Source organism: Microcaecilia unicolor, chromosome 8 (assembly GCF_901765095.1).
Source record: "Microcaecilia unicolor chromosome 8, aMicUni1.1, whole genome shotgun sequence".
In the NCBI taxonomy this organism is placed as follows: Eukaryota; Metazoa; Chordata; class Amphibia; order Gymnophiona; family Siphonopidae; genus Microcaecilia; species Microcaecilia unicolor.
The window spans coordinates 28,133,033-28,149,114 of record NC_044038.1 but is presented as its reverse complement, the minus strand read 5'-3'; the positions used below and the strand labels follow the sequence as shown (position 1 = coordinate 28,149,114).

The window sequence follows — 16,082 nt, the reverse complement described above, 5'->3', positions numbered from 1 at the left end:
CTACAAAACAGATATTACATTTAAGCAGACTGGCGTCTTACTTTGTAAACCAGAGATGTTGCAAGTGAAGCATCATGGGATTCACAGTAAACAGATGAGTTTCATTCCATATCTTCACTTCTAGGTATGTGCCATGCCATGGTACTGGCGCACGGATTATTCTTAGAGGAAATGATCTAGGAACGTTATCAATAAAAAGTCGCTCCTTCTCTTCTGGGTCTTTCAAGATATAATCAACTGCAACAAATCGTATTCCTTAAATGTTAGAATTCATACAGTATAATCAGAACTATAGTTTCATAAATAAATAAATGTAACTTAAAGAATGCCAACTATGAACGGTAACGACTGCAGAAAATTAAGGGCAAAAGCAGAGTCAAGAGCTGTTTTACTAAGCTGTGCTAAGACACGGGCTTAGGCCTTTCCCACATGCTAAGTCCATTTCTAGCACAGCCGCTACAAAGAGATTTTTTTTCTGTTTCTTTTATGTATGGCCAAGTATGCTAATGTTAGCAGTAGTGTGTGGCCGTTTTAAAAAATTACCACGGGAGCACTTACAGCCTCCTATTTAGGAGGTGCTAAGGGCTCCCACATTATGGACTCACTAACCAGTTTGTGTAGCGGTAAATGACTATGCGCTAGCTGATTTGTGCATCCACGCCCATTCTCTACCCCTGACACACCCCCTCCCAAAAAATTAAGGAAAAACGAAACATGGGATTTATGACTGTAACTTCTCAAGTGAATATATGATACTAGTAAAAAAGCCCCGTTTTTGATGCAAATGAAACGGGGGCTAGCAAGGTTTTCTTCAGAGTGTGCATGTGGGAGTGTGTGTCCCTGCCCTCTGCCCTCTCTCCCTCCCCCCTCCGAGTCCAGTCCTTCAGTGTTAAGTTTCCTGCTGTGCTGTGTTTGTGTTACAGAGAGAGTGAGGGCGTCTCTCTCCCCTCCCCCCTCTGAGTCCTTCACTGTTAGAGAGAGGGATTTCGTGCTGTGCTGTTTTCCTAAACTCATGGGGAAACCGGATATCTCTGGCGCTTCACACTTCCGGCTGGAGGCTTCATAGAACGTTGGTCTTGTTGGAATGTAATTGTATTTTACATGCATTGCCTGTCACCTATTATTTCTCTGTGATTACTCTGTGACCTCTGATGTGAATTACTTAGAGAGGTCACACAGCTATGCAACTTCCTGTGGGGGTTAGATACAGCACATGCAGCACATGGAGCACATGGAGCTCATGATCTCTCCTAACCTGAGAGGATCTATGGTGGTGTGAGCATCCATTACCATCTAAGCACATGGAAGGAGCTGATAATACAAATGTATAGTAATATGTATATATAAGCCTGTCTGATTATAATCTAACTACAAACTGTGAGTAAACAGATGTTTTGTTACTTCAACTTTAAAGTGACTCAGCAGTGAATTATTCAGGGGTGAATGAGAGAGAGATGAAGAAAGAAATTAACATTTCTAAAGCTGAAGCTGTGTGTACTAAAATCTGCTAATTATTTACTACAAATAATCCAACAAAAGGGTTATGGGCCCAGGGTCCAGGAATTGAAAAAGAAGAGAAATATTACCAGGCAGAAAAAAAGGCCACATTTTTCTCTTAAGTTTTAAAGGAAAGATTCAGTCTGTCTCTCTCCCCCCCCCCCCCCCCCCACACAGCAGACAGAAGGCTAACAAAATGGCTGAGGGAAGAAATTCACCATTGTTCTACTCTCTCAAGGTGCCTAGATTAACTGAGTTTAATTATCGGCAGTGGGAATTAAGATTCATATGTTTCCTTCGAGCAAAAAGATTAGATATATGCTTAGACCAAGACAGAACAGCTGAAAATATGGCTGAATGGGACAATGCAAACTATTATGTGAAGTGCATGCTTTTGGAAGCTCTCTCAGAGAAACAAGCCATATTAGTGGAGGGAAAAGATACACCAAAGGACATTTTATATAAGCTGAGAACTATGTATGCAACTACATATGCAAAGCAGCAACCAATTTGGTTGGCAGAGTTGAATGAAACCAAATTAAGGGATAAAAGTAAATGTAATGATCACATTATGCATCTTATGTCTTCATTTCAAAAGCTAGAACTTTCTGGAATTCCCATGTGTGATGCATTGAAAAGAGCATTTCTTTTTACCTCACTATCAAAGAAGTTTGATGTTTTTAGGTCTGTAAATGAGGCCATTGAAGGGCAATCTTTTGAACAGACAACATCAAAACTAAGGCAGGAATGCATAATAAATGATTCTGAGGAGATGTGTTCTCAAAGCAAGTCAGAGAGAAATGAAACAAATTTCTTGGCAAAGAACAGAGGAAGGCGGAGCTATGGGAAAACTCCACCCAAGGGCAAGCTGATTTGCTACTCATGTGGAAAGGAGGGACATGTATCTAAATGGTGTAAGGAAACACAAAACACTCCCTCTAGCTCACCTAAGCCAATGGAACTAAAGAATTTTCAAACCAGGAAATGTATGAAGGACAAAGATAAACACAAGGGCTTTTCTAATGGCAGAAAAATCTTTGACTATGGTAAATAATAATTCAAATGAAAGTACTTGGATTTTGGATTCGGGGAGCACATGCCATTTAACCAATTGTAAAGATTTCTTTCAGGAAATGTGTCCAGAGGAAGGTATTCTTAAAACTGCAAACGCAGGGACTGCTAAGATCCAAGCAAAAGGTATTGGATTCTTAAAATGCAAAGTGTCTAATGAAGTTAAAGAAATTCCTGTAAGTGATGTCTTGTATATTCCCCAAGCAGTTTGCAATATGCTTAGTGTATCTACATTAGATAAGAAGGGATTTGTGATTCATTTTGAAAACAGTAAGTGCACAATCTCTAAAAATGATGAAGTGTATGCTGAAGCTTTTATGCATAATGATGTTTATAAGCTGAACATTTCAGGTGAAGCCTCACATATGGCGCAAGTAAGGAAGAATGATGGTAAATGTAGTCTGGAAATCTGGCACCGCCGCCTGGGACATCGTGATTCTAAGGTGATCCAGGATCTTTACAGTAAGCAACTGGCCACTGGCATTCAGATAAGTGCAGATGCTGGTAAAATGGAGAAATGCATAGACTGTGTTACTCAAAAAGGTGTGAGACCCTCATTTCCTGCATACACAGGAAATAGGAGTAATAAAGTACTGGACTTAATACACAGTGACTTATGTGGACCGTTTAATATCCCATCATTGGGAAATAACAGATTTGTGCTAATATTCTTGGATGATTTCTCTAGATATTGTGTGGCCTATTTGCTGAAAGAAAAAAGTCAAGTCACAGACATGCTGAAGAAATACGTAGCCATGGTGAGCAATAAATTTGAAAGAAAACCAAAGGTTCTTCAGACCGACAATGGTGGTGAGTTCACTTCACAAAGCATGCGCACATTTCTAGAACAAGAAGGCATTCAGCATATCACAACAGTAGCTTATACACCAGAGCAAAATTCTGTTGCAGAGAGAAAATTTAGGTCACTTGTGGAAATGACCAGATGTATGCTGTCAGATAGCAATCTCCCTAAAAGACTATGGGGGGAAGCCATTCTCACAGCAGTGTACCTACAAAACAGAATGCCAACTAAAGGCGCTGAGCGCACACCACATGAGACATGGCATGGTAGGAAGCCAAACCTGTCACACATAAGAACATTTGGAAGTACAGCATATGCTCATGTACCAAAGCAAAGAAGGCATAAGCTGGATTCCACAACAGAAAGGGGCATTTTAGTTGGCTATACTCCAGGACACAAAGGATATAGAATTTTGAATCTGAAAACTGGCATTGTTGGCATAAGACATGTTACATATTTTGATGAAAACAAAAGGGTTGATAAAGGCTGGATTATCCCAGATGAGCCTTATCATCCAGAATATGAAACTAGAACCATAATAGACATGCCAGTGTATATAAATGCCATACCAAGGCAGATGTCTGAAAGCAACTCACCTGTATCTAACGAGGAACAGGCAGAGGAAGCAGACACAGAAAGGATCATTGAAGAAGACAGTACAGTTGGAGAAGGGGAATCAATTGGAGAAGGACTCTCAGATTTAGAGGATGCGGAAAGGTCAGACCAACCTGTAGTCAGACGCTCATCCAGGGAAAACAAAGGTGTTCCACCCCCAAGACTGTCTTACCTAACAAAGTCAGCAGAAGCTCAAGAGCCCTTAACATGGGATGAGATTGAGAAAATGCCAGCAGAAGAAGCTGCTGAATGGCATAAAGCTGCACAAGAAGAAATTGATGCATTGGATAAAAATAATACTTGGATTCTTACAAAATTACCTCCTGGCAAGAAAGCTATAGGATGCAAATGGGTATTCAAGTTAAAAAGGAATGCACAAGGAAAAGTGGAAAGGTATAAAGCCAGACTAGTGGCAAAGGGATATCTTCAAAAATATGGAGAAGATTTTGATGAAGTGTTTGCACCTGTAGTGAAACACACGACAATCAGAACACTTCTGAGCATTGCAGTCTCAAAAGGCATGCAAGTCAACCACATTGATGTGAAAACAGCGTTTCTTCACGGAGATATAACTGAAGACTTGTACATGGAACAACCAACAGGTTTCATAAATACAAAACAAAGACAGCTAGTGTGTAAATTAAACAAAGGTCTTTATGGATTAAAGCAAAGTGCAGAATGTTGGAATGATAAATTGCATGAAATATTGACAAATTTAGGATTTAAGCAAGGTGAAGCAGATAAATGCTTGTACACTAGGTGCAGAAATGGACAATATGCATACATTTTAGCTTTTGTTGATGATCTGCTCATTGCAAGCAAAAGTGAGCAAGAGTACAAGGACATTGTAAAATATTTAAACCTCAATGTTGAGATAAAAGAACTTGGAAATGTGTCATACTATCTTGGTATAGAAATTGAGAAACAAAATGATGGTTCTTATCTTCTAAGCCAGAAGCAGAAAATAAATGAGCTTATTGAAAGTTTAGGTATGCAAGATGCCCAAGTTGTAAGCACTCCCATGATCACTGATTTTCTGAAGGATGAAACAGTAAGAGAACCTTTACCAGATAACATCCAATATAGATCAGCCATAGGTAAGCTTTTATATCTAGCTACCACATACAGGGCTGATATAGCAAATGCAGTAGGAATTTTGAGCAGAAGGGTCAGCTCACCTACCAAATCAGATTGGACTGCAGTTAAAAGGATGGTAAGGTATTTAAAGGGTACCATTGATTGTAAATTAAAGATTTCAGCCAATAGTAATCCAAAACTAATATGTTACTGTGATTCAGATTGGGCAGGGGATCATTCTAATTATAAATCCACAAGTGGATATGTGTTTATGTATGGAAATGTACAAATTTCATGGGCCAGTCATAAACAAAGTATTGTGAGTTTGTCTTCTACAGAAGCTGAATACGTGGCCGTATCGGAAGCGTGCAGAGAACTGATGTGGATTGAAAAACTTTTGCTGGATTTTGGAATAGCTGAAAAGAGACCAATCCAGATAATGGAAGATAATCAGAGCTGCATCCGAATGTCACAGAATGACAAGGTTCAGTCACGCACCAAGCACATCGCAACGAAATACCACAACGTGCGAGAGTTGGCAAAAGAAGGGGTCATCAGTCTACACTATTGTCACACCAGTGAGATGACAGCTGACATCATGACCAAACCGTTACCCAGAGAACATTTTGTGAATCTGCGTATAAAGCTTGGACTTTGTATGAATAAGTAATTGCATGACAGTTATGCATGAGAAGGGGTTTGTTGGAATGTAATTGTATTTTACATGCATTGCCTGTCACCTATTATTTCTCTGTGATTACTCTGTGACCTCTGATGTGAATTACTTAGAGAGGTCACACAGCTATGCAACTTCCTGTGGGGGTTAGATACAGCACATGCAGCACATGGAGCACATGGAGCTCATGATCTCTCCTAACCTGAGAGGATCTATGGTGGTGTGAGCATCCATTACCATCTAAGCACATGGAAGGAGCTGATAATACAAATGTATAGTAATATGTATATATAAGCCTGTCTGATTATAATCTAACTACAAACTGTGAGTAAACAGATGTTTTGTTACTTCAACTTTAAAGTGACTCAGCAGTGAATTATTCAGGGGTGAATGAGAGAGAGATGAAGAAAGAAATTAACATTTCTAAAGCTGAAGCTGTGTGTACTAAAATCTGCTAATTATTTACTACAAATAATCCAACAGGTCTTGCCTTTTATATATATAGATATTTTCTCCCTAGTGCATTTCCCTTGTTTGGCCAGCAGATGGTGACTGTCTTTTTTTTTTTTGTAACAGAAGTTACAGTTTGTTCCCACCTAACCAGTGTTGCCAGGTGGGCGGTTTTACCGCCCAATTGGGCGGTTTTCCGCGACCCGCCGCGGGAAATTTTTGCCCGCGGCGGGTTGCGGTTTTTTGGGCTTTTTTTTTTTTTTGGGCGGTTTTCCGGCGGTTTTTCCGGCCGCAGGGGGCGGGGTTAGTGACGTTTTGGGCGGGGTTACTGACGTTCTGGGCGTGGCCGATGACGGGGGAGGCGGGGCCGGTGACGACGGGGGCGGGGTTGATGACGGTGGGGGCGGGGTGATGACGCGGGGGTGGGGGTGTCAGGGGCGGGGTTTGAGTTTGGGCGGGTTTTGGGCTGTTTTTACGCTGGATTGGGTGGGAAAAAAATTTTCCACCTGGCAACACTGCACCTAACCTGTGAGGTAATCTTTAATCTCAGTATGGGAGCACAGAGGTAAAGATCTCTGTCCTGAAACCCTGTTCAGGCTTGTGAGCAGTTAATTTCCTGAAGCTTCCCAGGCGCTACCCAGGTAATGACCAACTGGTTAGACACTTTTAATATTGATCCCTATTCAGTTATTTGTTATCGCCTGTTACTTTTCCATCTGTTTTATATGGTTCACTGTTCTAATTCTGTGACAACTAGCCTTTGAGCCCGTAAAAACGGGCTATTATAGGAAGGGGGTTGAAAGGCTCGCCCCCGCCGCCGAGTTCGCCGCTGCCCCTCCCCCTCCGAATTCGCACCCCCCCCCCCCCCCCACCGAGCCGTCACCACCCACCTTCCACCCGGCCGGGCCCTCACTCCGCTATTGAAACAGCGAGGGTCCGGGAATGCAGCACTGAGCTCTGCTGAGCTGCCGACGTCGGCCTTCGTTCTTCTTCTCTGCCTGTCCCGCCCTCATGTGACGTAACGTCATCGAGGGCGGGACAGAGGCAGAGAAGAAGGAAGAGCGATGTCGGCAGCTCAGCAGAGCTCAGTGCTGCGTTCCCGGACCCTCGCTGTTTCAATAGTGGAGCGAGGGCCCGACCGGGTAGAAGGTGGGTGGCGGAAGCGGCGACTCGGGTGGGGGGAGCGTTAGACGGCAGTGTCCCTCCCTCAGAAATGCACAGTACAGACCCTCTGTGTTCCGCTCCCCGTCATCACGTATTGACGCGGGGGTGGGGCAGAGGTCTCTACTGCGCATTTGCGAGTGAGTACGGTCACTCGCCGTTTATATGTTTGATAAACCTTATTAGCTTATTAGTTCTCTTGTCCTGGTGGTTTGTGGTTTAGGTCTGTGGGACCCCTGAGAGTGTGGCCCCAGTACCCTAGAAATCACCAGGGAATAACTTGAGAGTGGGAGACTCACCCAGAGGCAAGTGAGACCCAGTCTGTGGGGAAGAAGGTGCTATAGAGCACAAGCGGCAGGTACAGGTGGACCTGAGCAGTGCTGGGGACAGATGCTCTAGGTGGCTGCAGGGTTAGCCCAGGTGGGTGCTAGGCGTTTTATGACACCTAATCTCTCTTTTCTATCTTTTAATCAGTTCCTAATCCACATCAAAACATTGCCTCCTATCCTATGGCTTTTTAATTTCTTCAGGAGTGTCCCAAGAAGAACTTCGTGAAATGCTTTCTGAAAATCTCGATACATCAACTGACTCACCTTTATCTACATGGGTAAACAACTATTCCTTATTTACTCATTTCACCCCATTCATGATTTTATACACTTCTATCATATGTCTTCTCAGCCATCTCTTCTTCAAACTGAAGACCTTAACAGTTTAGACTTTCTTCATAGGGCAACCATTCCATCCCCATTACCATCTTGGTTGCCCCTCTCTGCATTTTTCTAGTTCTGTTACATCTTTTTTGAGATGAGGCAATCAGAACTGCACACAGTTCTCAAGATGTAGTTGCACCATGGACTGATACAGTGAGGCATTATAATGTCCCTTTCCTAATAACATTTGCTTTGCCTTCTTGAACACCACCATACTTTGAGCTGAGGTTTTCAATGTATTGTCCACAGGTCCACGATTTTCCTTATATGGATCCCAGCATCATGCACATTTACAGTAGTTAAGAGTTATTTTTCATGATACGCATCCCTTGTCATGCATCCACATTAAATTTAATCTGTCATTTATTTATTTATTTAGATTTTGCTCACACCTTTTTCAGTAGTAGCTCAAGGTGAGTTACATTCAGGTACACTGGATATTTCTCTGTCCCAGGAGGCTCAAAATCTAATTTTGTACCTGAGGCAATAGAGGGTTAAGTGACTTGCCCAAGATCACAAGGAGCAGCAGTGGGATTTGAACCGGCCACCTCTGGATTTCAAGACCGGTGCTCTAACCACTAGGCCACTCTTCCACTCCATTTAGATGTACAGCCCCTCAATTTCACAAGATCTACCTGCAACTCCTCGTAATCCAATCATGATGCAAGAACATTGAATAATTTGGTGTCGTCTGCAAATTCAATCAATCACCTTACTTATTGCTCCATTCTCTAGATCATTTATTAGCTATGTTAAAAAGCACTGGTACTAGTATAGATTCCTGGGCACTCCACTACTTACACTCTAATGAGAAAACTGACCATTTAGTTTACTCTCTGTTTCCTATATTTTAGTTAGGTCCTGTTCCATAATAGGGCATTACCTTTTATCCCATGACATTTAAATTTCCATAAATGTCTGTCATGAGGAATGCAAAATCCAATACACCCATACCCATATATTTCCTAACATCTTCAAAAACTCTAACAGATTTTCTTGCTAAACCCACATTGGTTTTGACCCATTAAACCATATTTATCTAACTGACCAGCAATGTTGTTTTTTTTAGAATAGCTTACACCATTTTGCCTGGCACCAGAATGAGGCTCACCAGTTTGTAGCTTCCTGGATCATCCTGGAGTTCTTTTAAAAGACTGGCATTACATTGGCCATCCTTAAATCCTCAGGTACATTATCTTATTTTAAAAGATGGATTATAGACTAGTAGTAATTATAGGCTAGGGGACACTCAAGGAAGTTACATGGAAATACTTTTAAGACAAATAGGAGGAAATATTTTTTCAGTCAATGAATAGTTAAGCTCTGGAACTCTTTGCCAGAGGATGTGGTAACAGTGGTTAGCCTATCAGGGATTAAAAAAGGTTTTGACAAGTTCCTGCAGGAAAAGTCCATAGTCTGCTATTGAGACAGACATGGAGAAGCAACTGCTTGCCCTAGGATTTGTAGCATAGAATGTTGCCACAGTTTGGATTTCTGGCCCAGAACTCAAAATTCAGCTAGGATGTACTGGCTTTTCTCCAGTCTTAGCCAGGGAGAAAAGAGAGAAGGATCTCTTTGCTGAGGCCCTGTGAACAGTTATATTTGATAACCTGTGAGCAACTATATGTCCTGATCTCCCCGGGTATTATTTAGATTGCACCTTTTCTGTTCATTGTTCTAATTTTTCATGACAATAAACATTTTTAGTTTATTGCCTCTGCTTGTCTGGACTGACTAAGAATCCTGGTGGTTTGTGTGTTGGGTCTGTGAGTTCTTCTTAGGAACTGTAGCACCACTGGGAGTGTGGCCTCCAGTAACCTAGAAATCACTGGTGATAATTTGAGAGTGGGAGACTCGCCCAGAGGCGTTGGGACCCAGTCAATGGGAGGAGGGTGCTAGTGTAGAGCATAAGCAGCAGGCGGACCTGAGCTGTGCTTGCGATAGACTCTTTAAGTGGCTGTGGGGTAGCCCCAGGCAGGTGGCTAGGCATTTCGTGACATGGAATTTTGAAAAATAACCAAAGAAACTTGGCAGAAGGATGAAACCATCAGCTGACTTTGCTGAGCAAATCAGAGTCCACAAAGGGGTGGGGAATCAAATGCTGGGACAGAAACAAAGGAAAGTCAACATGAAGAATTTTGTACACCAAAATCAGTATTTTAAATTTTATGCGAAGTGACTGGCAGCCAATGCTCAGCCTGCAATGGGGGGAGTAACAATCATATTTTCTCACCCCAAAAAGCAATTTCACAGCGGTGTTTTGCATTATACTCCTGCCAGAATTCTGTGCGACTGCGGAGTGCAGAATTTGTGAAGAATTCCACAGTCACACAGAATTTAATATTTCCCAACTCTCTGCCCACTCACCCAATTCTCCACCTGCTCAGATGACAACCCCCTCCCCCGCCTGCTTGCCCAACTCTCCACCCGCTCATCTAACCCCCCCCCCCGCCCACTTGCCCACCGCCCCTTGACTCTCTGCCAACCAGACAACCTGTACACTCCCCGGTAGTCTAGTGGCCAGGGGCAGGAAAGAACTCCACTCTTTCCTGCCCCACTGCCACCGCTCTCTTTCCAGTGCCGTGCTTTTTCAAAATGGCCGCCAAGACTTCAAGCGGTAATCTCATGAGACTACCTCTTGAAGTCTCAGCGGTCATTTTGAAAAAGCACAGCACCAGCAAGAGAGCGGTGGCAGCAGGGAAGAAAAGCTTGGGGTGTTCTTTCCTGCTTCCGAAGAAGTTCAGACAATTTCCTCATAAACTTACAGCATTTTCAGTCCATTAAATGAAATTTTGTTTATAAGTTTAAGCTTCCACACAGGATCACCAGGAGAAGCAGCAGCGACCCAGCTGGTTCCCACTTAGACCTGACACATAGACACCGCAGCAGAGAAGTGGGGCATCCTAGGGGCACTACAGTGGACTTCACATAAAAGGTCCCAGGTACAAATCTCACCATTACCCCTTATATTGTATGGGGAGCCCTCCAAAACCCATCACAAACCTATTGTACACCACTAAATAGCCCTTATGTCTGCAGGTGTCACCTATATGTGGCTACAGTAGGTTTTTGGTGGGCTTTGGAGGGCTCACATTTTCCACAAGTGTAACAGGTAGAGTGGGATATGGACCTAGGTCCCCTTCTTTACAATGCACTGCACTGATCACTAGGCTACTCCAGGGACCTGCTTGCTGCTCTAATAGGATTGGCTATAACATCTGAAGCTGTCATAGAAACTGATAGGTATTGTTGCTCTGTGCCACTTTTTGGAAGTTTCTCTGTTTTGAAAATGAGCCCCTAAATTAACTAAATCAATTGGCCATATCAACCTTTGCTGTAAATTCACTCAAAACAGGAGAAATGTGCTATCAAACTTAGTTTAACTGAGTTTTATTTATTTAAAAACGTTTAACCAGCACTATCTTACATTCTAGGCAATTTAGAATAAAAACATATACAATAAAATATAAAATACCATAATATATCTCACAATAAAACAAAAAACTAAAACAACCAAAGAATCAATAAAATAACTTGTCAACATATCAATTTGATGGCAATATGGGGAAGCTTCAATAATCGCTTAATAGAAAGCAAAGGCTTGCATAAATTAATATGCTTTTTTAACCACTGAAACAATTTTGTGTAATTCAGTCAGTAGTGCATTCCATAACAAAGCACCTTCAACATAAAATATAGAGGAGTGATACTCATTTAGTCTAATGTGATGGAAGGATGGCACATCAAGTAATAATTTATCTCCATAGTGCACGGCACGTACAGGCTGATAGGTACACAGAAACAGAATATGCAATTAATTATTGTACCACATACCAATATCACTATAGCTTAACATAAAATAAAAGAACATTTTAACTAACAAAGCTTTCTGAAACATAATTTATGTAGAGAAATGAAGTAAGGTGAAAGCCACACATCAACTGGTGTCTAAGCTATTGCACCAGGAATCAAATTGAGCAGACCTGATGGATCTGTTCCTTATCCACCATCAAATTCTGTGTTTCTATGTAACTGAAATTTATGCCCAAGCATTTTAAGAACATAAGAATAGCCAAACTGGGTCAGACCAACTGCCCATCTAGCCCAGTATCCTACTTCCAACAGTGGCCAATCCAAGTCACAAGTACCTGGCAGAAATCCAATTAGCAGTAACATTCCAGAGCCCCAAAGAGTAGCGAGACTCTGGAATCCCAAAGAATAGCAAGATTCCACGCTATCAATCTTAGGCAAGCAGTGGCTTTCCCATGTCTATCTCAATAACACAGTTAACCAACATAGTGTGTATTAGCAAGGAGGATATACATATCGGCAGGACACACGTTTATGCATGTAACTTATAGAATACTCTAAATGACATATGTATCTGCAACAATTAGGTGCTAACACACCAGCTCTATGGCTTGGTTAAGTACTCATACCCAACTTTTAAGCATGTATATACATAATTAGGCTATATAGTTAGGTTAGTATTCTATACGGAGAGTAGGCACCTATGTTTCTTTGTATAATAGGCTCCTAGTAGATGTTCTCCAGGTGCCTAATTATAGGCACTTTTTATAGGATTGTACTCTATATATGCCATACTGGATCTGCTCTCCCAGAGCTTAGAACTCTCTAGATGGATTTTTGAGCTAAAAGCTGTGGATACAGAAAATTTGTGAATCTGTCTTCTCCTTTCATGTGTTAGCCATCCTGCAACTATGGTGGCAGTGACGGAAGAGGCAAAAAGCTGAAGTATTAGGAATTCACAATACTTATGATTGCCTGTTGAATTTATCAACTGGTTTCAGTGATCTGCGGGTCACTGCCTCTCTGGTTGGGAGTAGAGAGAGTAACAGGCATGCTCTACTTGTAGTCACTCAACTTTTTCTCTGAGTTGGGTCTGTGAGGTCCATGCCTAGAGGACCAATGTCCATGCCTATTCCTATCAGTGCAGTGATTTACTCCACTATTAGCATTGTGCTTAGAGGTTCAGGAGGACCAGTGTTGATCTATCCTGTCAGCATCAGGGCTGCAAGGCATTCCCCTTCTGCTTTGTGATGCATCAATGAGCAGTTGGAGGACCCTTGAGGATATATCAAAACTGGGGAAAGCACGTTAGCACTATTACTCATATGGACGTCTGGGATAGAGTTGCCCATGCAATGATTCCTGATAAGAGAAATCTTGTCTGTCTTGTGTTGCTTAAGTGCTGGAAGGGTAGAGTTATTAGCTCACTGTGTTTTCTTAGTCTCACTACAACTAGATGAAGAGAATGTGGTTATGACTTTATAATGGGAGTCCTGCACCGACAGAATCGAGGGATCCATTGGGGTGAGAGTCCTTTTACCTTTTAATGGACCTATCATTACTTGATCCAGAAGAGAAAGTCCTCGAGAGTGTTCTAGCTCTCTTCCACTTGTGACTCAGCTCAGGTATTACATCAAGGGATTTTAGGAATGCCTTTATTAATTTATTTTATTAGGATTTATTTACCGCCTTTTTGAAGGAATTCATTCAAGGCGGTGTACAGTAGTGTGTGGCTTCTTATTTTATTCACCCTGGATGACATATTTCAGACTGGAGTACAAGGGCCTATGCAGCACACAGAAGCAACATTTGAACCCAGGTTTTCTCTTAGCCATGTAAAATAGTACTTCAGCCAAGTTCAACCCAATTTTGGTAGGCTTAAGATGAAACACTAGCGTTCTCCCAAGAGTGTTGCCTCCTGGTTTTAAATCTGGTTTTATTGTCTTTTTTCAGAAAATTATTCCCTCTCCCCCTTCCCATTTTTTTTAGGAGAGCCAAACCCATCTGATTGCAGTTTCTGTAGAAAAAAGAATGTAGTAAGCTGAGGGGTAGAATGGAAGTGTTTACATGTGCTCCCAAACTCTTCCAGAAGTTTCTGAGTTCTGAGAGAGAAGACTCACTTTGGCACTGTACAATGCCATCACCACTTGTGTGGCTGGAATAATCCTGTTGTCCTTGGAGAAAAGAAGAGTTATAACTCGCCCAGCTTTGAAATAAAATATATATAGCAGAATCACCATGTCAGAACAGCTATGGTAAAAAAAAATTACTATGGGTCTTACCAATACATTTCCTGATACTGAAGTTGTAATAATTATCAATCTCCTCAGTTAGATTAAGAATCAATTTCTTATGTTTAGGGTTCTTCATAAGATGGACCGGTATATACTTTGAAATTCTGGCCATTTGTTCATTATCTTGAGGTGCAAGCATTTCTTGAAAGATTCCATGGTATAAGTAGTAAAAATATCTCTGAAAATAGAACCATTGGAAAAATGAAGCTATGAATATGAAGGCAATCATAGTTACTACCATGTCAGCCTGAATAAAAGGCAAGAGTTTTGGGGAAATGTGTTTCCAAAATACTATTTCATCTTATATTCACAGCCTAGGCCACTGAGAGTGGAAACAATGGTACCCTGCATTGTCTACCATATGTTTCCTAACCATTCCATCGACGTCGAGGACTCGGACCTGGCTCCAAAAATACTCTCATATTGAATCTCTCTGGCAACCTAAGTCCTCTTCTTCATCCAAAGACAAAGGACAATGGTCAGGCCCTAAACAATGAAGACACCAAGAATGGGTGTCTTTGTCAGAGATCGTCCGATTGCATCGGGAACAGCACTTAAAGCCACTACTATAAAGGACATGGAAGGAAAAACTTCTGAAGCCAAACCAAAGAACGCAATGGTGCCTGAAAAAAGGGGCAAAGCACCACGAAAAAATCACGGGAAAGACTTGACTGGAGACTAGGCCTAAAAGCAGCCTAAGTCACAGAAAAAGAAAAGAAACTTAAAAATTGGGGAAAAAGAAACTAAGAAAAAACAGGAAGAGAAGGGACAAAAAGCACAGTGAAAAATCACTAAAAAAAGACCTGAAAAGGCACAAAAACAAGCTCTTCCGAACCGGGTATGAAGAGAAACTACAGATGCAGTCCTCTCCTCACCACGGTAGAAAAACAACTGCGGTAACTGCACCCTCGCAACGGACAGGAAGGCACTTGTGCTCCACAAAGCTCTCTAAAGTTTGTTATAAGCAGGGCCATGCCAAGGGTCTGTGGCGCCCCCCTGCAGAAGCATCAGTTGGCGCCCCCCCCGCAGATGAACAGTTGGCACGCGTGCACCCCCTCCACCCCCGTGAAAATGATCGCTGCCCTCCCATCCACGCTCCTCTCTACCCTGCCCTCCCGCTTCCATGTCCCAACTGCCCGCCCTCTTCTCCCCCCCAAGAGCCCTTTTAAATTTACCTCCATCCGGCAGCGAAGGCGCAGCGTCAGTGAAGGAGACGGCGCTCCTGACGTCTCTATTAGTCATTTCCTTGACGTCAGAAGAAGGCGGAACACTGAGCGAAGGGAAGACTAGTAGAGACGTCAGGAGCACCGCCTCCTTCACTGACGCTGCGCCGGACGGAGGTAAATTTAAAAGGGATCTTGTTGGGGGGGAGAAGAGGGCGGGCAGTTGGGACATGGGAGCGGGAGGGCGAGGTAAGCATGGTGCGGCGGGGCGCCCCCCCCAGAGGACGGCGCCCTCTTGCCATGCTTACCTCGCTTACCGTGTTGGCATGGCCCTGGTTATAAGCTCCGAACCGGACAATGCAGCGCCACATTACCCACTTGTGAGAATAAATAGGCCCATTGTCCTTGGAGAATGCAGACTTACCTAGTATTCTGCACTGGCAATTACATATGTAATTACCATTATAGAATTCAAGCTTAATACATACACTTTAGGCACCCAGCTTTAGGCGACCTTATGAGAATTACCCCTATAATACCTATTTCAAGTTCTCTGCACTGGCTGCCAGTTTTTTGGTGAGTGAAATTTAAAGTACTAAAATCTGCCTTGTTGTCCAGCGACCACAGCCAGACCCTCTACTAGGCAAGCGTGCAAGATCTTCGTCTACTGCCCAGCTCTTGTGGGCATGCACCAGGCATGTTCCTCCTCCTTTAACGTCCAACCCTAACAGCATGCCTATAACATGCATGCTG

General features: G+C 42.6%; 1 protein-coding gene across 1 annotated transcript in view; it reads right to left on the bottom strand.

Moving 5' to 3' along the window:
* DNAH3 (dynein axonemal heavy chain 3) overlaps positions 1-16,082 on the bottom strand; it is a 232,988-nt gene that overhangs the window by 192,778 nt on the left and 24,128 nt on the right. Inside the window, exons 6-7 of the mRNA XM_030212342.1 lie at positions 14,155-14,344; positions 42-237 (exon numbers count right to left, since the gene is read on the bottom strand). Of these exons, the coding sequence (XP_030068202.1) occupies positions 42-237; positions 14,155-14,344 (386 nt within the window). The remainder of the gene's footprint in view (positions 1-41; positions 238-14,154; positions 14,345-16,082) is intronic.